The sequence below is a fragment of the Salmo salar genome, chromosome 21 (assembly GCF_965601325.2).
Source record: "Salmo salar chromosome 21, fSalSal1, whole genome shotgun sequence".
In the NCBI taxonomy this organism is placed as follows: domain Eukaryota; kingdom Metazoa; phylum Chordata; class Actinopteri; order Salmoniformes; family Salmonidae; genus Salmo; species Salmo salar.
Window position 1 is genome coordinate 46,651,825 of NC_138311.1, and position 24,665 is coordinate 46,676,489.

At 45.1% G+C, this 24,665-nt stretch overlaps 1 protein-coding gene across 1 annotated transcript in view; it reads right to left on the reverse strand.

Moving 5' to 3' along the window:
• Positions 1-4,422: 4,422 nt before the first annotated feature.
• LOC106582406 (ly6/PLAUR domain-containing protein 6) overlaps positions 4,423-24,665 on the reverse strand; it is a 40,330-nt gene continuing 20,087 nt past the window's right edge. Inside the window, exons 2-5 of the mRNA XM_014165498.3 lie at positions 13,011-13,184; positions 8,839-8,937; positions 7,727-7,857; positions 4,423-6,073 (exon numbers count right to left, since the gene is read on the reverse strand). Of these exons, the coding sequence (XP_014020973.1) occupies positions 5,900-6,073; positions 7,727-7,857; positions 8,839-8,937; positions 13,011-13,128 (522 nt within the window). The 5' untranslated portion in view covers positions 13,129-13,184 and the 3' untranslated portion in view covers positions 4,423-5,899. The remainder of the gene's footprint in view (positions 6,074-7,726; positions 7,858-8,838; positions 8,938-13,010; positions 13,185-24,665) is intronic.

Sequence of the window (24,665 nt, forward strand, 5' to 3'; positions counted from 1 at the left end):
AAAGGCCTCTTTAGTGTCCTACGTTTTCATAACTGTGACCTTTATTTCCTACCGTCTGTAAGCTGTTAGTGTCTTAACAACCATTCCACAGGTGCATGTTCATTGTTTATGGCTCATTGAACAAGCATGGGAAACAGTGTTTAAACCCTTTACAATGAAGATCTGTGAAGTTATTTGGATTTTTACGAATGATCTTTGAAAGACAGGGTCCTGAAAAGGGGATGTTTCTTTTTTTGCTGAGTTTAGATATGGAGACAATGGACAGCCTTGTTTTACTCCACTTAAAAGCTATGTCAGGTGACCATGTGTACTGTAGCCTACTTTATGTCAGGTGACCATGTGTACTGTAGCCTACTTTATGTCAGGTGACCATGTGTACTGTAGCCTACTTTATGTCAGGTGACCATGTGTACTGTAGCCTACTTTATGTCAGGTGACCATGTGTACTGTAGCCTACTTTATGTCAGGTGACCATGTGTACTGTAGCCTACTTTATGTCAGGTGACCATGTGTACTGTAGCCTACTTTATGTCAGGTGACCATGTGTACTGTAGCCTACTTTATGTCAGGTGACCATGTGTACTGTAGCCTACTTTATGTCAGGTGACCATGTGTACTGTAGCCTATGTCAGGTGACCATTATTGCCATTACAAGAATACCATTGCCACCGGCAACCACTTGTTTCAATGCACAGCGTCTGCTAAATGGCACAGGAATCCAGAGAGCCCTGTACTCTGCTGTGTGGTTGGGTTTTTCCCCTGCAGTGAGAGAGGACTTGATGTGTTTCCATTGCAGATCCCTCTTCCCTGAGAGTCCTCTAAGGGTAATTAAAATCTCAGCAGGTAGAAGCTGAACAGGATATGCAGCCGTGCCCTCATACAATGAGGGTCATTCTTGAAACCCTGCACCAGCCAGGCATTCGACAACTAGGCCTGAAACAGCATTCAATCACAATCACTAAAAACATGTCATTCAACAACCAGGCCTGAAACAGCCCTCAATCACAATCACTAAAAACATGTCATTCAACAACCAGGCCTGAAACAGCCCTCAATCACAATCACTAAAAACATGTCATTCAACAACCAGGCCTGAAACAGCCCTCAATCACAATCACTAAAAACATGACATTCAACATCCAGGCCTGAAACAGCCCTCAATCACAATCACTAAAAACATGACATTCAACAACTAGGCCTGAAACAGCCCTCAATCACAATCACTAAAAACATGACATTCAACAACCAGGCCTGAAACAGCCCTCAATCACAATCACTAAAAACATGTCATTCAACAACCAGGCCTGAAACAGCCCTCAATCACAATCACTAAAAACATGTCATTCAACAACCAGGCCTGAAACAGCCCTCAATCACAATCACTAAAAACATGTCATTCAACATCCAGGCCTGAAACAGCCCTCAATCACAATCACTAAAAACATGGCATTCAACATCCAGGCCTGAAACAGCCCTCAATCACAATCACTAAAAACATGACATTTAACAACCAGGCCTGAAACAGCCCTCAATCACAATCACTAAAAACATGACATTTAACAACCAGACCTGAAACATCCCTCAATCACAACTTTTATATAATGGTCAAGATCAATATTTTCCTGTTGCAGGCATCTCTCTCTGCTCTCTCTCTTCTCTCTGTCTCTCTCTCTTCCTCTCTGCTCTCCCTCTCTCTTATCTCCCTCTCTGTCCTTCTCTGTTCCTCTCTGTCTCTCTCTGTCTCTCTCTTTCTCTCTCTGCTCTCCCTCTCTGTCTCTCTCTCTCTGCTCTCTCTCTTCTCTCTGTCTGTCTCTCTCTTCTCTCTGTCTCTCTCTCTCTCTGCTCTCCCTCTGCTCTCCCTCTCTTCCTCTCTGCTCTCCCTCTCTTCCTCTCTGCTCTCCCTCTCTCTTATCTCCCTCTCTGTCCCTCTCTGTCTCTCTCTGTCTCTCTCTTTCTCTCTCTGCTCTCCCTCTCTTCCTCTCTTCTCTCCCTCTCTCTCTCTCTCTCTCTCTGTCTCTCTCTTTCTCTCTCTGCTCTCCCTCTCTTCCTCTCTTCTCTCCCTCTCCCTCTCTCTCTCTCTCTCTCCCTCTCTCTCTCTCTCTCATGCTTCTGTTTTTCTGTGGTTTCTTGTTGACTCCTCTTAACTCATGTTTCTGGGTTTCTCTTTTCCTACGGTGAGAGGCTGTGAGAGCAGATCTCTGGGCAACACAACCACTCCACGGTCACCTTTAAATGAACACAGATCCTGAGGCAAAAGTGAAAGAGGTTAATCCCTTTGAAAAAAAAGGATTGGAAATTACACTGCAGGGTCTAAAGCCTGAGAACGCTATTGCTGTTTTCGCTGCCCCTGAAAGAGGAGAAGGCGAAAAAGAGAACAAGATATTTTTCTCCCACTGACTGCCATACATATACGGCTGTTTCCAGATTAGGACATTACCTAAGAACCCCAGCTACCACTGACGCCACCTCAGAGTGAAACCTAAAGCCTTTAGAATTTTCTACAAAGTCGACTTCATTTTCGCCGCGGAGTCCATATGCGGTACGAAGCGGACAAAGGCCCCAGGATATTAACCCCTGACTCCCCTGGAGTTCTATCCAACTGGGGTCATGTTCCCAAACAACGCCTCACTATGGGAGCAGTCTGAGGCCACTGGGACCAGACCCTAACTCACCATGGAGGACATCACCCAGTCCAAACAGATTTTACTGGTGTATTGTATTTGACCACTTGTTTTGACTGTTTGTTCAAGTAATCTGGATCTGAATTGGAACAAAGCACCACAATTCCCTTTATTTTCAATGTTAAACCGTCAATTTGTCATATTTACTCTTGAATGATGCGCTTTTACCTAGTGCCTATTGCTTATACTGTTGCATTCCATCCCATTGCTGTCCAATACACCAGACACTGTATACTACCAGTAGGGCTACCCTGCCCTGAGGATCAGCATAGCGACCATTCCGCAACCAAGGGGGACATAAACACTGTCCAGAAGGGTTGTTTGTTTGCTAATGCCACCCCTAAGTATTAGAACAGGGAATCAGGGGCCTGTCAGAGGCACACAGGGGCCCCTAGATCAACACTCCAGGGATGGCTTATCAGGAACCGCTGCCGATTCTACTGATGACATGGTCTGCTCGGTTCCGAAGAGTCATCCTCAGACGTCACTTTTATATTTATGACCACTGAAAGTTGGACGGGTAGAAAAACAAACAGATTTATAGGCACCACACTGGGGCTTGGGCTGGGGCTTGGGCTGGGGCTTGGGCCGCAATTGATGGAAATTCTGCAATCTGTGGAAAAAGGACGGATGTGAATAGCAATGGAATGCAGATGCATGGCAAAAATGGGACATCTATCATATGATCCTCACCTACAGGAATCTCCCACTAATTCCTACTGTAGTGAGAGGACGAAGCGTAGTGGTTGAATGCTGATTCTCTTGTCTGACTCTGAATGGGTATTCAGCCCTAGGTTGGTCAGACCATTGGTTGAATTGGTATCCAGCACTACAGTAGTATTGTTTTGTTACTCAAATAACATTTATCTCATAAGCCATTGACTAAGTGGTCATGTCTTCATCTTAAATATGAAGTTACAAAGTCTTTCACATCTATATATTCAGTTATTTACAAAAACATTGCATGTAAAAAAACAGAGATGATATTTACATAATATCAATTGGCACAACATAACATGCAACAGCCACATTATCAATGTTGATAAACTCATGCAAACGTACTTGTACGGTGCTTCTCTAGAGTCAGATTAAGGAAACATCTGGCAAGATATGTTGGCTCTCAGGTCACAATGCAAAAGCCCTTGTGAAATATTTTAAAGATAAACTCCAGTATTTCCTGATTGATTTAAAGGGACACAACATGTTCTAGCCCTTAAAGGGATACTTCGGGATTTTGGCAACGAGGCTCTTTATCTACTTACCCAGAGTCAGAAGGACTCATGAATACCATTTTTATGACTCTGTGTCCAGTATGAAGGTTAAAGGTAATTTCGCGAGCCAATGTGAAGTAGCTTTAGCGCAATGACTGGAAGTCTATGGGTATCTGCTAGCATGCTAATAGCGAAACTACCTCTAACTTCCTTCGTACTTAACACAGAGACATAAAATGGTGTCCATGAGTTCATCTGACTCTAGGAAAGTAGATAAAGGGCCTCATTGCCAAAATCCCAAACAGTCCCTTTGTTACCCCATAAATAAATAGGGCCCTGTGTTTTGAGCAATCGTCACATGACCTGGATTTGAACCTTTATTTAAAGCCGCCCCCTTTTCTGTTTATTTCAGATGGTCCAGCACCATCCTCAGACAAATGCAAATTTGGTGCAATTCTCATTTCTGGATAAGGCTTAGAATACAGGATAAAATCTTGCTATGATAGTGGAAAACACAAGGCCCGCCATAATAAAATGAAATGTAATTTATTAAATGTGAACAGAGCAGACTACAGTAGATCAATTTACAGACTACATCTGTAAATCACGCTTCACTCTTTTCCTCTTACCATTTGGCTGGAGTGCTACTGAACAGACAGTAGAGATGGAGGCGTACACACCTTGGTTGAAATACCATTTGAAATGACCGGTCTCCTCTATGTCTCGGGCGGTCAGCCTAAACAAATCATAAAAGCCTGGAGAACAATAACACTGTATTTGCTAACTCTGCATTTTTCTCGGCCAGCCAGGCGGTCACACCGGCCAACAAAGAGTGATGGATGACAAACATGTCACAAAACACCGTATAAACACCAGAGGTATGTGTCACGAGAACGGAAAACATTAAAACAGGGGTGAGTAAAAGACTACTGAAGCGCATCCTGTGTGGTTCAGTTGGTAGAGCATGGTGCTTGCAACGCAAAGGTTGTGGGTTCAATTCCCATGGGGGACCAGTATGAAAATGTATGTACTCACTACTGTAAGGAGCTCTGGTTAAGAGCATATGTCATGTAGTATCAGTAAATAATGGTGTCATGCATTGTTGCCTCTCAATAAGTCCAAGAATTACAGTACAGCTCCCAAAGCCTAGCCCAAGCAAAGTGCTGTGCTATGGGGATAGCTTACTGTACTGTGTGGAAAGTCAGATTTATTTTTCATCATCGGAAAATGCTAAGCCAAAATAGACCTGTAATTAACTTTAATCCTTTTTAAGGTTTGAGGAAATAGTTTTTCCACAACAGAAACACCACCTCATGCAAAGCGTTATACGTTTGTTTGATGGGCACCAGGCTCTCTTTCTGTTGTTAAAAATACTTTCCACATACTACACATAAAAGCATGAGCAGTGCCTATGTTATCTGTTCCACTTTACCTAAATGCTAACATTTCACACATACATATTCACTGTCTAACAACCATGTTCTTTAAAAAAATAAATACTATGTATATGTACATAATGTGTCAAACATACAACATGGGGAACTGACTCACAAATGTGAAAACATAAAAGCAGAAAAAGGTTCAAGCAGACTAATCCTCACAGAAGCTGCTGTCTGTCTGTTATTCTTCCTTATCACTGGAAAATATTGCAGCTTTTACAATGGCCTATAACCTACTGACGAGTCCAAACACGCCACAGTTCCCCCTCCTTCCGTCCCTGTGCAGAAGACTAGTAGGGGAGAATGATGCAATGTCATACTGTGATATTTAGTATGATTGATCCTTCAAGATTGACAGCCATATTGCCTGTTTCAGAAGCAGTGTCGAGCTCTAAGTGCTTGTTTTATTGAGGCCCTGCATAAAGATGAAAGATAATCCAAACTGGTTTCCTATTGAATTAAAAGGGAAATAAATTGTCCAAAACCTGCAGTGAGCCCTATCTCCATAGGGTGTATATTGAGTCCATCTAGTCGTATCAGACCTTATATCAGTCTTTCTCTCCACTGGTCAGACATAGCTGGAGATGAGCAGGGTGAAGTAGAGCAGGCTGGAGGTTAGTGTGTAGCACTGTGAGAGCCCTGTGGTGCCGCTGAGGGGTGAGGTGGTGGCGAACACAGCCTCCGTCACGTTCCAGGGTAGAGGAAGGTTACAGATATTCCCCTCACAGCACGCTGTGCAAACCTAAGGAGAAAAGTTTCACCATTAGATACAACACTCGCTCTCTCTCTCTCTCCCTCCCTTCCTCCAGTGGAATCAATTGCAGTTTTCCATTTTTACTAACAGACATACAGCCTTTAGTATAGCCTTTGACAGACATATAGTCTATATTATTGAATATGGCGTTTACTTCTAAAGGGAATTCTCCTTTTGAAATATTTCACACATCCTTTCATAAAGTTAATATCCAACTTTTATATAAGGGTCAAGCTCTATCTTTTCCTGTTACAGGCTTCTCTCTCTCTTCTCTCCCTCTCTCTTCTCTCCCTCTCTCTCTGCTCTCCCTCTCTCTCTGCTCTCCCTCTCTCTCTGCTCTCCCTCTCTCTCTGCTCTCCCTCTCTCTCTCTCTGCTCTCCCTCTCTCTCTCTCTGCTCTCCCTCTATCTCTCTGCTCTCCCTCTCTCTCTCTCGCTCTGCTCTCCCTCTCTCTCTCTGCTCTCCCTCTCTCTCTCTCGCTCTGCTCTCCCTCTCTCGCTCTGCTCTCCCTCTCTCTCTCTGCTCTCCCTCTCTCTCGCTCTGCTCTCCCTCTCTCTCTCTGCTCTCCCTCTCTCTCTCTCTCTCTCTGCTCTCCCTCTCTCTCTCTCTGGTCTCCCTCTCTCTCTCTGTCTCGCCTCTCTCTCCAGGGGAATCATGCAGACTTCCGAGGTTGTGAGGACACACCTTTCACCAGGGATTGGAATGGCAGTGTACTGGAGTGAGCACTGTGGAGGATCTCCAGATGAACTGAAAAGCACTGTTAAGTGGTGGTGACATGGACAGGGCCGTAACATAAAGGGCCATGTTCACATAGTCTGACCCTGGTTCTGATCCCACTCCAGCTTTGACCGCAACCATAGCTTGAGATCCGGACAATATTAAGTAAATATTCTTAAAGTACTAATTAAGTAGTTTTGGGGGTATCTGTACTTGACTTTCCTATTCATATTTTTTGACAACTTTCACTTTTACTTTACTACATTCATAAAGAAAATCATGTACTTTTTACTCCATACATTTTCCTTGACACCCAAAAGTACTTGTTACATTTTGAATGCTTAGCAGGACAGGAAAATGGTCCAATTCACACACTTATCAAGAGAACATCCCTGGTCATCCCTACTGACATTGATCTGACATACTCACTAAGCGCACAGGCTTCATTTGTAAATAATGTCTGAGTGTGCCTCCCGTCTATCCATTAAAAAAAAGTTTTTTAATGGTGCCGTCTGGTTTACTTAATATAAGAATTCTTTCTTATTTTCCAAGTAAGAAAATGCCATGCCCAAAGTCAAGCAGAATAATTACGCCAGAGAAACCCCTACCCCACATCATTCCATTCTAACCTCCCAACACCAGGCCAAACTATTCTCCTCTTCCCATCTTGAATCTAACCTCCCAACACTATTCCCCTTATTGAATACTCCCCACTCCTTACCCTGGTTCCTTATTGAATACTCCCCACTCCTTACCCTGGTTCCTTATTGAATACTCCCCACTCCTTACCCTGGTTCCTTATTGAATACTCCCCACTCCTTACCCTGGTTCCTTATTGAATACTCCCCACTCCTTACCCTGGTTCCTTATTGAATACTCCCCACTCCTTACCCTGGTTCCTTATTGAATACTCCCCACTCCTTACCCTGGTTCCTTCATGGTCTTCTTCAGAGCATCCAGTAGAGAGGCAGTCTCCCAAAGCCACACACCTCTTTGTCACAGAGACACTGTCCCCCTCCATGTCCATCTTGTGCCGCGTGTAACAGTATCTAGCCTCTGTTGAGAATAATAAAGATAGTAAATAAAACATATTGACCTGGTAGCTACAATACCACTTTTTGGTTAGCATGGATGGATACTGAGTTAACTCAGCTTAACGAGGGACTAAGAATTGAGAGAAAAACTGTTATTTTTTCTGTTCTGAGGTTGTGGGGTAAAAACATTATAGACTAACTCCATCTGACGCCTCCGCCATACGGTATCTGAATTGAAGTCTGCCATACGGTATCTGAATTGAAGTCTCTGCCATACGGTATCTGAATTGAAGTCTCTGCCATACGGTATCTGAATTGAAGTCTCTGCCATACGGTATCTGAATTGAAGTCTCTGCCATACGGTATCTGAATTGAAGTCTCTGCCATACGGTATCTGAATTGAAGTCTCTGCCATACGGTATCTGAATTGAAGTCTCTGCCATACGGTTTCTGATATACTCCAAAGTGACACATGACTGTAGGTCACCTTGGTCACTTAAACCTGAAGGAAATGCCAATCGTACCACGTTACACAATGCATTCCAGGCAGTTTAGGTCAAGCACAGCATCTCTCTATCCAACGATCTATGGGGTTGTTATTCATACAAAGAATGTGTCTTGTTTTGGGCTCGGCCACAGTAACTTATTAGTCCTTAAGAGAGTGCTGTAAATCTGGCCTGATTGTGGTCGCGCCACGCTAACTCTCTTGATGTGGTTAGCTATTTATGAGCTAAACATGTCAACAGCAGGGTGACATTATACTCAATAATACACAGGTACAGAGGCCTCCATTGAACAAACAGAGTGGTCATTTACAACTTTGTTGGAAGCACTCAGAGAAGGAAAGAACACCTAATCTAAATACTAAATAAGAGTAGGCCAATCCGAGAGCAGAGGGAGTGTAGAATTTACACATTGAGTATTACTTCCTGATCTTGAAGTCATAATGTAATCATCAACAGTGCTGAGAAGAACAATGGTTTGTCCTAGTGGTCGGACTCACCTTGTGGGCAGTACAGGTCTGGCGCCCAGCGATTACACTCATAGTTGTCAGGTGCTTCTTCACAGGTGAAGCACTTGAACCCGCCTGGGAATGGAGTAGCTGCGGATAACATACACACACTTAGAAGGGGTCATGCACAGGGCACTGGGATAGCCATAACGAATCACCTTAACAGACATAGCCAACAACCTATTCAGCCTTGAATAAGCTATGTACAGAGGTCCTGAAACGTTTAAGAAGTTATACACTGAGTATACAAAACATTAGGAACATGATCGACTGACCAGGTGAATCCAGGTGATCCCTTATTGATGTCACTTGTTAAATCCACCTCAATCAGTGTAGATGAAGGGGAGGAGACAGCTTAAATAATGATTTTTAAGCTTTGAGACAATTGAGACATGGGTTGTGCCATTCAGAGGGTGAATGGGCAAGACAAAATATTTAAGTGCCTTTGAACGGGGTATGGTAGTAGGTGTCAGGCGCACCGGTTTGAGTGTGTCAAGAACTGCAACGTTGCTGGGTTTTTCACACTCAACAGTTTCCCGTGTGTATCAAGAATGGTCCACCACCCAAAGGACATCCAGCCAACTTGACACAACTGTGGGAAGCATTGGAGTCAACATGGGCCAGCATCCCTGTGGAACACTTGACACCTTGTAGAGTCCATGCCCCAACTAATTGAGGCTGTTCTGAGGGCAAAAGGGGCTGCAACTCAATAGTAGGAAGATGTTCCTAATGTTTCGTACACTCAGTGTATACAGAGGTCCTGAAACGTTGAATAAGATTTGCAAGTTCATACCATAAACTGTGTTAATAACATTAGTTTAGGAAATCTGGCCAGAAAAATATGGAACATCTGGATAATTAAGATGGATAAAAAAGTTTGGAATGCATCAAAGGCCTTATTTTGGATTGGTTTAATATAGTCACACTTCTAATATGGACTCTGAGAAACCATTCTCTGGGGAACTCAGTCCTTCCAAACATATACTGTAGTTTAATCTATCTCTCTTTATAGCTGTTATCACCAGCCAAACCATTTATCTCTCTCACACAATTGTTCTGATATAGACCTATAGTGTCAAGTACAGTTTAACCCATCATGCACTCTGCTAATCCAGTAAAACACTAAGACTAAGAGCATGTAGCCCAGTTGCTCCCTTCCCTTCTCAATTCTTGGTCCCCAGAGGTTGGAAAATGTCCATGGAGGCCATCTGTTGTGATCAAACAGACAAGGAGGCTGTTAGTCTTTCCAATTTCGCACCATTACATTAATCTAATTGGCCAGTTCCACACCCTTCCCCAGTGACAGCTGAAGGTCTGCAGGGCAGGCAAACTTCATTTAGAACACAAAGTATGTTGCCAATCACCATGGCTACATCTCCAACGGCACCCTATTCCCCATGTAGTGCAATATATATCCCAAAGGGCTCTGCTCAAAAGTAGTGCAGTTCATAGGGAATAGGGTTCCCTTTGGGATGCAGACCATGATACCGCCTTGCTATGTCTAGATAGAACATGATACCACCTTGCCATGTCTAGCTAGAACATGATATCGCCTTGCCATGGCTAGCTAGACCATGATACTGCCTTGACATGTCTAGCGAGACCATGATACTGCCTTGCCATGGCTAGCTAGCTAAACCATGATATCGCCTTGCCATGTCTAGCTAGACCATGATACTGCCTTGCCACGGCTAGCTAGCTAGACCATGATACTGCCTTGCCACGGCTAGCTAGCTAGACCATGATACTGCCTTGCCACGGCTAGCTAGCTAGACCATGATACTGCCTTGCCACGGCTAGCTAGCTAGACCATGATACTGCCTTGCCACGGCTAGCTAGCTAGACCATGATACCGCCTTGCCATGGCTAGCTAGCTAGAACATGATACCGCCTTGCCATGGCTAGCTAGCTAGACTACTCCTTCATCTCCTCAGGAAGTCTGGTTAGTTACCATACCACTCCCTAGCAGCCCTCTCACACACACACACCCTGCCACACACACACCCTGCCACACACACACCCTGCCACACACACACACACACACACACACACACACACACACACACACACACACACACACACACACACACACACACACACACACACACACACACACACCAAATCCCCAGTGGGGGATTAGAGGGGTGGCCTCGAGCCGACACAGATATCTCCAGTATTCCAGAAACCTGATCCCGGGAGTTCTGTCTCTCTGTGATGAAAGAGACACAGATCTTAAGAGTTTGCTTTCTGGCTATGCAGGGGCCTGTTTCTGAGACGTGGGAGGGCTGACCTCTAACATGCCCGCGCCCTGGGGAGAGTTAGGGTTGTTTCAGTCCCTAATCTAGCGGCTTATACCTGGCATATGTCCTTCTCAGAGGCCTACAGTATAGTGACCCAGCCTGTTGTTGTACACGGACTGGGGTGAGGGGAGTGCCAGGGGAGAAAGAGAGAGAGAGAGAGTGAGAGGGAGAGAGGGAGAGAGACAGAGAGAGAGAGAGAGAGAGAAAGAAAAAAGAGAGAGAGAAAAAGTTGTGGCTTGGGAACATGATCTAATTGACACTGAGGACCAATTAGTGAGCGTCCACATTCTGGCCACGCTGGAACATTCTGTTCGAGTCATAGGGACAGCCAAAGGACAATAATCAATCAGTTACCCTCAGCTGGGTCTTGTTGATCATCATTGTCACATTGCTGGTTCATGCTACTAGAATTCTAATCTACATGACAGTTGTTTGCTGTTCGAATTATCTTTGATTTGTTGATAAAGGAAGTCATAAACGTCATACACGGTAAGAGACAAAGCTAACAGTGCTGTAAAAAAAGAATTTGTCCCCTTTCAGATTTTCTCTACTTTTGCATATTTTTTATACTGAATGTTATCAGATCTTCAAGCAAAACCTAATATTAGATAAAGGGAACCTGAGTTTACAAATAACAAACAAATATATATACGTATTTTATTTATTCAATAAACAATGTTACGCAACACCCAATTCCCCTGTGTGAAAAAGTAATGACCCCCTTACACTCAATAACTGGTTGTACCACCTTTAGCTGCAATGACTGCAACCAAATGCTTCCTGTTGTTGTTGATCAGTCTCTCACTTCGCTGTGGAGGAATTTCGGCCCACTCTTCCATGGAGAACTGGTTTAACTCAGCGGCATTTGTGGGTTTTCAAGCATGAACTGCTTGTTTTAAGTCCTGCCACAACATCTCAATTGGGATTAGGTCTGGACTTTGACAAGGCCATTTCAAAACTTCAAATTTGTTGACCATCTTCATGTCGACTTGATTGTGTGTTTTGGATCGTCTTGCTGCATGACTCATCTGTGCTTCAGCTTCAGCTCACAGATGGTTGGCCTGACATTCTCCTGTAGAATTCTCTGATACAGAGCAGAATTCAGGGTTCCTTCTAATAAGGCAAGTCATCCAGGTCCTGAGGCAGCAAAGCATCTCCAAACCATCACACTAGCACCACCATGCTTCAACGTTGGTATGAGGTTCTTACTGTGGAATACAGTGTTTTGTTTTCGGCAGACATAAAATGGGATCTATCTCATCCAAAAAGTTAACTCAAGTTTGCCAAAAAGCACCTGGATGATCATCAAGACTCTTGGAAGAATGTTCTATGGACAGATGAGACAAAAGTATACCTTTTTGGATGACATGGAAATATTAAACAGACATCAATAACGTATAGATACAGTGTGTAAAATGTTGCTAATGGGTGGATGAGACTAAAGAGGGCAGAAAGCACTGACAACATGGGGCGTCTGACAGCCCAGTAGCTATGCACGGAGTCACGTGACCCCACACCTCAGATCAATGAGATGTGCCTGGTGGTGCAGAGGGGTGGGGGGTGGAGAGGGTGTGGCGGGGTGCAGAGGGGTGGGGGGTGGAGAGGGTGTGGCGGGGTGCAGAGGGGTGGGGAGGCAGCAGACAGTTGCTGTGCCAGCTGTGGATCTGTCTGGTTAGGCTGGGGGATCACAAGTTCACTGGATACCCCTAACTGCTATTCATGCATAGCATAGCCTCTGACCCACTTTTTCATAACCCTTAAAGAGATTCTCCGGTGCTTTTGTTTACTTTTTAGCAAATAGTCCTGAAAGTAGGCTCCCGAGCCAAAAGTGGTCCCCAAAAATATAATAATAAAAACTATTACTTGAGGGATGGAGGTAGATGATATCCTGTTCTGTGAAGTCCTTTGATTGGGCCATTTTCAGCCAATCAGCGAGGACCATCAGCAGTAGGACCCAGGCCACTGCAGGCCAGGGTTCCATTGCTGGCCGCGGCTTCACACATGCAGGTCTCTGATTGGACAACAACACGATGACACCTGCAGAGGAAAAGAGAGCCCACATGTAACCCGATTCTTAGTTAAAGTAACTGTTTTAGTCTATATGAAATCATGCTTCATTTTGCACAATGCAGACAATCCCTTTGGATGTCTGATCAAGGCATCCTGACTGCCTATCCCAACTACATGCCATTGAACAGTGACCATGGGTGTCTCCAGCCCTATTGGAAAACACAGAGGAAAGCCACTGGACATCCACCAGACCAGAACAACAGAGCAGTGTTCCTCATTACATCTGCGTCCGAAATGGCATACTTTTTCCTATGTAGTGCACTACTTTTGACCAGGGCACATAAGACTTCAGTCAAAAGTAGTGCACTGCATATGGAATTGGGTGCCAGTTGGGATGCAGCCTACATCTATTATCCCCCCAGTCAAACATCTCCTCACTAGATCAATGACAGTCTGCCAGGGACCAGGCCAGATGCATCATCAGCCCTCATACAATCTTCATTCTGATCGAGCTCAGTCTTAGCGCAGGGAGAAAAGAGTAACAGAGCTAGACATGGATAAACATTTGGGAGAGTAATAAACAGTGGATACACGCAACAATGTCTTGCAGTCCAATGATAGCCTACCCTGTGGCTCAGTTGGTAGAGCATGGTGTGTGCAACGCCAGGGTTGTGGGTTCGATTCCCACGGGGGGCCAGTACAAAAAAATTAAAATACTTTTTTTTTTAAATGGTATGAAATGTATGCATTCACTACTGTAAGTCGCTCTGGATAAGAGCATCTGCTAAATGACTAAAATGTAAAAATGTAAATGTCACAGATGATTTTGAATACGATATTTCAAGGTATCAATTGAGAATAGTCAAATCTTGGGCACATTAAAGACACACCCCTCTACAGAAAGTCCTTTTTTCAGAGTGTTTTTTAAATGTATTTATTTAACTAGGCAAGTCAGTTACGATAAAAATCTTATTTACCTTTTATTTAATTTATCTAGGCAAGTAGGTTAAGAACAAATTCTTATTTACAATGACAGCCGACACCAGCCAAACCCTAACAACGCTGGGCCAAATGTGCACCACCCTATGGGACTCCCAATCACAGCCGGTTGTGAAATAGCCTGGAATCGAACCAGAGTGTCGCCTCTAGCACTGAGATGCAGTGCCTTAGACCGCTGCGTCAATCGGGAGCCCCAGTGTGTAGTGGGTGCAGTGCTGATTATTTATACTAGTTACTGACGTGCCTTTCTTCATTGCCCCTGAGGGGATAAACTTGTATTGAAATGAATAGGCCTTCAGTGAGGTTTTGTAGCAATGCCATGTCAAATATCTAATGTTTATTAGATCATTACACTAATCCATTTTTCTCCCCCAAAAAATGTCCTCAGCTATGACATTCATGCGTGTGAGAAGGACTTGACAGCATCTCAAATGATTTCGGGGAAAATGAGCAGTTTCTTATTCTGTAGAGTAAGAGCAGAAAGCTAAATCAGAGGAAAGATGGTGAGAAGACAGCGCTTTCAGAAAGTGTTCACACCCCTTTACTTTTTCCACATTTTGTTGTGTTACAGCTTGAATTTAAAATTTATTAAACTGAGATTGTCACTGATCTACACACAATACCCCATAAAGTAAAATGTTGTTTATAGAAAATGTTAGAAATTAATAAAAATGTAATGCTGAAATGTCTTGATTCAAGAATCCCTTTATGACAAGCCTAAATAAATTCTGGAGTAAAAATGTGCTTAACAAATTGCAAAAAAGATGCTTGGACTCAATCCGTGTTCAATAATAGTGTCAGGAGCGTCGTAAAAAGTGGACCAAGGCGCAGCGGGTATCGTGCTCATCTTCCTTTTTTTTTTTTTTGAATAAACGTGAACAATTAACAACGAAAAACAGTCCTGTAAGGCTACACAGCTATACATGGAACAACTACCCACAAAGACAGTGACAAAAACCCCTACTTAAATATGGCCTCCAATTAGAAGCAACGAAGAACAGCTGCTTCCAATTGAAGGCCAAACCAAAACCTGAACATAGAAATAGACATTCAAACAGATTAAATAGACATTCAAACATAGGAATAGACAACATAGAACATTACCCAAAAACCCAAGACACAAATCAACACACCCCTGCCACGTCCTGAACATAGTACAATAACAAAATGACCCCTTACTGGTCGGGACGTGACAGTACCACCCCCCCCCCAAAGGTGCAGACCCCGAATTCACCTTAACCAACAGACCAACAATAACCCACAACAAAAAAACAAAAATTAAAGGGAGGGAAGGGAGGGTGGCCACCGACAGTTCCTGTGCAAACACCCCCCCCCTTCCCCAAACTCCCCCCACGGAGGTGGCTCTGGTTCCGGCCCTAGTCCCCAACCTAACCTGTCCACCCTCGCTGAAGGCTCTGGTTCCGGCCCCAGTCCCCAACCTAACCTGTCCACCCTCGCTGAAGGCTCTGGTTCCGGCCCTAGTCCCCAACCTAACCTGTCCACCCTCGCTGAAGGCTCTGGTTCCGGCCCTAGTCCCCAACCTAACCTGTCCACCCTCGCTGAAGGCTCTGGTTCCGGCCCTAGTCCCCAACCTAACCTGTCCACCCTCGCTGAAGGCTCTGGTTCCGGCCCTAGTCCCCAACCTAACCTGTCCACCCTCGCTGAAGGCTCTGGTTCCGGCCCTAGTCCCCAACCTAACCTGTCCACCCTCGCTGAAGGCTCTGGTTCCGGCCCTAGTCCCCAACCTAACCTGTCCACCCTCGCTGAAGGCTCTGGTTCCGGCCCTAGTCCCCAACCTAACCTGTCCACCCTCACTGAGGGGCGACTATGGCAGCGCCGGACTGGCGGGCGACTATGGCAGCGCCGGACTGGCGGGCAACTATGGCAGCGCCGGACTGCCGGGCCAAGTGCTCACTGCAGGCACTGGCTGTACCGGGTTATGGAGGCGCACTGGAGGGTGAGTGTGGGGAGCAGGAACAGGACGTACTGGGCTGGGCTGGCGCACTAGAGGCCTGATGCGTGGGGCTGGCTTTGGAGGCGCCAGACTAGTAACACGCACCTCATGGCTCGTGCGGGGAGCAGGAACTGGACGTACTGGACTGGGCAGGCGCACTAGAGGCCTGATGCGTGGGGCTGGCTTTGGAGGCGCCAGACTAGTGACACGTACCACAGGGCTAGTGCGAGGAGCAGGACGTACTGGACTGGGCAGGCGCACTAAAGGCCTGGTGCGTCGGGCTGGCTTTGGAGGCGCCATACTGGTGAGACACACCTCAAGGCTAGTACGAGGAGCAGGAACAGGGTAAACTGGACCTGGAGACGCACTGGAGGTCTGGAGCATACAGCCTGCACAACCCTTCCTGGCTGAGTGCTCAACATCGCCTGGCCATACTGGGGAGCTTTAACCAATCACACCGGCCTTTGAATGCTTCTGGGCAATATAGTGCGTATTTCCGCATAGCTCGGTGCTTTCTTGATCCGTCACTCACTGTAATAAGCACGGGGAGTTGGCTCAGGTCTGCATCCTGACTCTACCCAACTCCCCGTGTGCCTCCTCTAGCTCCCGTAGTTTGTCCTCCCAGAATCGTCATTCATCACTCCAAGTCCATCCTTCTCCCTGGTGCTCCAAACCCTACTGCTTGGTCTTCGTTTGGTGGGTAGTTCTGTCAGGAGCGTCGTAAAAAGTGGACCGAGGCGCAGTGGGTATCGTGCTCGTCTTCCTTTTTGTATTTGGAATAAATGTGAACACTTAACAAAAAATACCGATGCCAAAACCCAGTCCTGTAAGGCTACACAGCTATACATGGAACAACTACCCACAAAGACAGTGACAAAAAAAAAACCTACTTAAATATGGCCTCCAATTAGAAGCAACGAGGAACAGCTGCTTCCAATTGAAGGCCAAACCAAAACCTGAACATAGAAATAGACTAAATGGACATTCAAACATAGAAATGGACAACATAGAACATCACCCAAAAACCCAAGACACATAAATCAAACACACCCCTGCCACGTCCTGACCATACTACAATTACAAAATGACCCCTTACTGGTCAGGACGTGACAAATAGTGGTTAACATGATGACTACCCCATCTCTGTACCCCACACATACCCCCCACACACATGATCTGTATGGTTCCTCAATCGAATAGGTAATTTGACGCACAGATTCAAGCACAAAGACCAGGGATGTTTTTCAGTGCCTTGCAAAGAAGGGCACCTATTGATAGATGGGTAAAAAAAAAGCAGACATTGAATATTTTGAGTATGGGGAAACTATTAATTACACTTTGGATGGTGTATCAATACACCCAGTCACTACAAAGATACAGGCCAATGGTGACTTTAAAACAGTTACAGAGTTTAATGGCTGTGATAGGAGAAAACTGAGGATGGATCAACAACATTGTACTTACTCCACAATACTAACCTAAATGACAGAGTGAAAAGAAGGAAGCCTGTACAGAATAAAAAAGCATGCATCCTGTTTGCAACAAGGAACTTAACCTGTTGTGGATAGGGGGCAGTATTTTCACGGCCGGGTGAAAAAAACGTACCGGATTTAATCTGGTTACTACTCTTGCCCAGAAACACTGCAAAAAATGTGGGAAAGAAATGAACTGTTTGTCCTGAATAAAAAAAAGTTTGGTTTTGGGAAAATCCAACACATCACATCAATGACTAACACTGTTCATATTTTCAAGCATGGTGGAGGCGGCATCTTGTTATGGGTATGCTTGACATCGGCAAGGGAGTTTTTTTTAAATAAAAATAAACGGAATACAGGTAGCTATAAGCACAGGTAAAATCCTACAGGAAAACCTGGATCAGTCTGCTTACAAACAGACACTGGGAGGCAAATTCACCTTTCAGCAGGACAATAACCTAAACCACAAGGCCAAATCTACACCGGAGTTGCTTAACAAGATGACATTGAATGTTCCAGAGTGGCCAAGTTACAGTTCTGACTTAAATCGTCTTGAAAATCTATGGCAAGACAGGAAAATGGCTAGCAATGATCAACAATCAACTTGATAGAGCTTGAAGAATTAAAAAATAATAATAATGGGGAAATATTGTACAATCCAAGTGTGCAAAGCTCTTAGAGACACCCAGAATCGCAGCCAAAGGTGCTTCTACAAAGTACTGACTTAGGGGTGGGAATACTTAAATAAATCCGATATTTGTGTATTTCATTTTCAATAAATTTGCAAAAAATTCTAGAAACATGTTTTCACTTTGAACCTGAAGACCAGGAGAAGAGACCAGGCTTCTGAAAAGAGCAGGAGGGTCGCAGCCCAGCCTCCTGGACAGCAGAACAGCAGAGTTGAAGTGGAGAGTGACGGTATGTTGGGTGAGGAATTCATCAAAATTCCAACATGTAAGGGTTATATCTATAAAACGTTATGTTTCTAACTACATACCTTTCCATTTTTTCTGTTTGTGTCATTTCGTGTGTGGAAGGGGTGGTGTTTTATAATTGTGTTTTATAATAGTATTGTTTTATAATAGTGTTTTGTAATTGTATGGTTTTATAATAGTCTTTTTTTAATAATAGTGTTGTATTGTTTTATAATAGTGTTTTTTTTATAATTGTGTTGTTTTGTAATTGTATTGTTTTATTATTGTGTTTTGTAATTGTGTTTTATAATAGTGTTTTATTATTGTGTCATGTTTGCTGTTTGTGATATTAAAAAGAACATAAGAAGTAGATCTTTATTATATTAGTATTCTTTACTTATTGTTTACTTGAATTTATTTCTTATTAGATTACATTATTGTTACCCAATGTATCAACTTGCTTCCAAGTCACTTCTCTAGAGCTCTGACACAAATATGCTGTAAATGATAATCAGTTTTCTGTTTCCTCTGCTTTAACCATAAATAAATAAAAAGTCTGACTGAAATATTATTGGTTTGTTATTATACACCTGTCATGAGAGGGAAATATGATTTAATCAAAAGTTATTCCGGAAGGCTTCTTCAAAGCCTGAGGCATTGTGACGTAAAGTAGGGTGACTGCCATTGGATTGATGTATCACCATCACAACAAAGGGAATAACCTTTTGCCTACACTTTCAGACTTAACAGAACAGAGAAATAAGATTCCCTAGCAACATTACAGGGGGAAGGAGGAAGTTAATGCATTAGCATGTACTGTATATTGTACTCTCTAACTTCAGCTGTGCATGCCTTTTATGGTATGCCTGTGTCCTTGAGTGTCTGTGTGAGCATGGTTAAGGGCTCAGACACACCGAAAGCGTTTTCTGGCTGAGAGTACTTAGCACCTCTGAACGTAATTTGCAAACTAGTGCGCACCGATTTTACATGCAGAATGACGTAAGTCAGACGTCTACAGTGAGTTGTCCCTAAAGCACAGCCTGCTGAACGATCGGCAGACGAACGCTAGATCCACGTGCGGTTCTGGGGGGGGGGGGGGGGGCAGTGTCCCTGTGACAACAATTTTGGACTCCCTTGTGGCCCCCCTAAATGTGCAGTATGAAATAATTTTTACATACATTTTTGCTATCGTTTTTACATCCCTTATTAGACAGTGGCAACGATGATGATTATACACATGGTCTTTTGCCTGATAATGCCTGCAATGCAGTGAAGAAAATGATATGACAACAATAACGTCTAATGTAACTGGCCCCTCTAACAGTACAACTGGCCCCAGCTTGGCCCCCCCAGTTGAAATGGTCTAGAACCGCCACTGGTGCGATGTTTGTGCGCATTAAGATGTATTGTTTTACCATTAGGTTAGGGATCTCCTTTGACTTTTCCAGAAAAGATTGAATAATTCTCTCTGAAAAAATATACAGTTACCCACAACATGGCCAATATAGATAAACCAGCCTTACCTAGACACAATATTGTGAAATTCACTAGGATGAGGAATGCATCTGCAAAAGGGTGAGGAGATGAGGAAATTGTCTCTTTTTCCAAGGGCAACCTTGTTATCCTACTTAGCGATTCTGGGTAGATGTTAACTTCTCTTAAAGTCTGTAAAAGTCTGTCCAGAGAATTGTAAAGTGGCCTGACCTTCCAGAGAATGGTAAAATGGCCTGACAGGGCCGGGATAGCCAGGTTAGATTGGACCTCTGTCAGAGCCTAGACCACAGGACACAGCCTGAGAGATGGAAGACAAGGCTCGTCCATCAACCCCGAGGGAAATGTAGGTGTTGGCTGGCGTAATTGTGTTGTCCTCACCCTGAGAAAGACCTTGGGCCATTCTGTCAGAGAGAGCTGAAAGGTATACAGAAGAGAGCCTTGTCAGGGGACAAGGGATAGCCCTGTGGTTGTTTTTGATTCTTTAAACAAAGATTGAAACCATTTACGCATTTGTCACATACACTTGAATCAAGCCCTAGGTATGGCGGTACAAGACACAGAGAAGGGTACAAAGCAAACTGATTAAGAAACTGTATTTGAGTAAGAAATTGCATTTGGCTCATTCCTAAGATGAATTCAAACAAGAAACAACGACAAATACATTCCTCTAAACTTCACATTCAGTTCAATTTCATCTGGTCAAATCTGACACCCCCAGTCATAAGTCAAACTGATTCTTATTACAAGATTTACCTCTGAGCCTCACTGGGTAATTTTAGGATTAGCTCTCAAAGTCAGGTGACCCAAACTGAGCAGTGAATTCACCAAACCAAATCAAATATTGCTCACAAATGGCAGCATCTCCTTGAGACGTTACACTTTAAAGTCTCCTGTAAGCCATCTTTTGTACATCCCATTGCCTCTTCAGTTAACCGGTGATGTCATTAAGGACAGGCGTACGAAAACCATTAGTGCTTCTGTCGCCCAGGGCGACCAGGCCGCTGTGGTTGGGGAGTGACAAAGCACTTTAATGTATTTAACCAAGCAGCACCATCTAAGAACACAGCCAAACCACATCCTTTTACTCTGGACTTATAAGCTTTAATATTTGACATTGTTATATCAAAGCTGCTAAACCAAGTTTACTGTGGATTAGGATTTGTATTGTGTATGAACCTTGAGGCAGGTAGCTAAAGTAACATGGGCCAAAGAAATCTAAAAGACTAAGGAAATTATCTTTATCTTATTGACACACTGCTTGATTTTCAGCATACCAAAACAAAACATCTTTCATTTTCTGGGCTCTGGCTCATAGCGTACTGTGAGTGTTTTCCCTTCTTTACGTCACACTGCTGTTGGAGAGATAAGATACATTTGTCTATCTTATCATGTTAAATCAGCTTCTTTTTTTAACTAATGACCCAGAGCAAATATTTTCACTTTAGTCTGAGCTATTGGCAGGGTACCTGATTTATAAAAACAACAGAACCGTTTGATGTAGGGATGTTTCTGTGATAGAGAAGATAGGGCCTGAGGTTGTGGTTGTGCTCCAACTTGGCATATGAAATATAATAAAGCCTCAAGAGAAGGCAGAAACCATCGTAATGCTGAATATAAGTCCGCAATAATGGATTTGATTTGAATAGATTAAGCAATAACTAAGAGCACAAAACGTTCCGGCAGAGCCGTCACGACGGCAGACATCACGACGACAGACATCACGACGACAGAGACATCACGACGACAGACATCACGACGACAGACATCACGACGACAGAGACATCACGACGACAGACATCACGACGAAAGAGACATCACGACGACAGACATCACGACGACAGACATCACGACGACAGACATATCACGACGACAGAGACATCACGACGACAGAGACATCACGACGACAGAGACATCACGACGACAGCCACGACGACAGAGACATCACGACGACAGACATCACGACGACAGACATCACGACGACAGAGACATCACGACGACAGAGACATCACGACGACAGACATCACGACGACAGAGACATCACGACGACAGACATCACGACGACAGAGACATCACGACGACAGACATCACGACGACAGAGACATCACGACGACAGAGACATCACGACGACAGACATCACGACGACAGAGACATCACGACGACAGACATCACGACGACAGAGACATCACGACGACAGAGACATCACGACGACAGAGACATCACGACGACAGACATCACGACGACAGACATCACGACGACAGAGACATCACGACGACAGACATCACGAAGACAGACATCACGACGACAGACATCACGACGACAGACATCACGACGACAGACATCACGACGACAGAGACATCACGACGACAGAGACATCACGACGACAGAGACATCACGACGACAGGGACATCACGACGACAGACATCACGACGACAGACATCACGACGACAGAGACATCACGACGACAGACATCACGACGACAGAGACATCACGACGACAGACATCACGACGACAGAGACATCACGACGACAGAGACATCACGACGACAGAGACATCACGACGACAGACATCACGACGACAGAGACATCACGACGACAGAGACATCACGACGACAGAGACATCACGACGACAGACATCACGACAACAGACATCACGACGACAGACATCACGACGACAGAGACATCACGACGACAGACATCACGACGGCAGACATCACGACGACAGAGACATCACGACGACAGATACATCACGACGACAGAGATATCACGACGACAGAGACATCACGACGACAGACATCACGACGACAGACATCACGACGACAGAGACATCACGACGACAGACATCACGACGACAGACATCACGACGACAGACATCACGACGACAGAGACATCACGACGAATCACGACGACAGACATCACGACGACAGAGACATCACGACGGCAGACATCACGACGACAGAGACATCACGACGACAGAGACATCACGACGACAGACATCACGACGACAGACATCACGACGACAGAGACATCACGACGACAGACATCACGACGACAGAGACATCACGACGGCAGACATCACGACGACAGACATCACGACGACAGACATCACGACGACAGAGACATCACGACGACAGAGACATCACGACGACAGACATCACGACGACAGAGACATCACGACGACAGACATCACGACGACAGACATCACGACGGCAGAGACATCACGACGACAGACATCACGACGACAGAGACATCACGACGACAGACATCACGACGACAGAGACATCACGACGACAGACATCACGACGACAGAGACATCACGACGACAGACATCACGACGACAGACATCACGACGACAGAGACTTCACGACGACAGAGACATCACGACGACAGAGACATCACGACGACAGACATCACGACGACAGAAATCACGACGACAGAGACTTCACGACGACAGACATCACGACGACAGACATCACGACGGCAGACATCACAGAGACATCACGACGACAGACATCACGACGGCAGACATCACGACGACAGAGACATCACGACGACAGAGACATCACGACGACAGAGACATCACGACGACAGAGACATCACGACGACAGAGACATCACGACGGCAGACATCACAGAGACATCACGACGGCAGACATCACGACGACAGAGACATCACGACGGCAGACATCACGACGACAGAGACATCACGACGACAGAGACATCACGACGACAGAGACATCACGACGACAGAGACATCACGACGACAGAGACATCACGACGACAGAGACATCACGACGACAGACATCACGACGACAGAGACATCACGACGACAGACATCACGACGACAGAGACATCACGACGACAGACATCACGACGACAGACATCACGACGACAGAGACATCACGACGACAGAGACATCACGACGACAGAGACATCACGACGACAGACATCACGACGAAAGAGACATCACGACGACAGAGACATCACGACGACAGCCATCACGACGACAGACATCACGACGACAGAGACATCACGACGACAGACATCACGACGACAGACATCACGACGACAGAGACATCACGACGACAGACATCACGACGAAAGAGACATCACGACGACAGACATCACGACGACAGACATCACGACGACAGACATCACGACGGCAGACATCACGACGGCAGAGACATCACGACGACAGAGACATCACGACGACAGAGACATCACGACGACAGACATCACGACGGCAGACATCACGACGGCAGACATCACGACGACAGAGACATCACGACGACAGAGACATCACGACGACAGAGACATCACGACGACAGAGACATCACGACGACAGAGACATCACGACGGCAGACATCACGACGGCAAAGCCATCACGACGGCAGAGACATCACGACGACAGACATCACGACGGCAGAGACATCACGACGGCAGAGACATCACGACGACAGAGACATCACGACGACAGAGACATCACGACGACAGACATCACGACGGCAGAGACATCACGACGACAGAGACATCACGACGACAGAGACATCACGACGACAGACATCACGACGGCAGAGACATCACGACGACAGAGACATCACGACGACAGACATCACGACGGCAGAGACATCACGACGACAGAGACATCACGACGACAGAGACATCACGACGACAGAG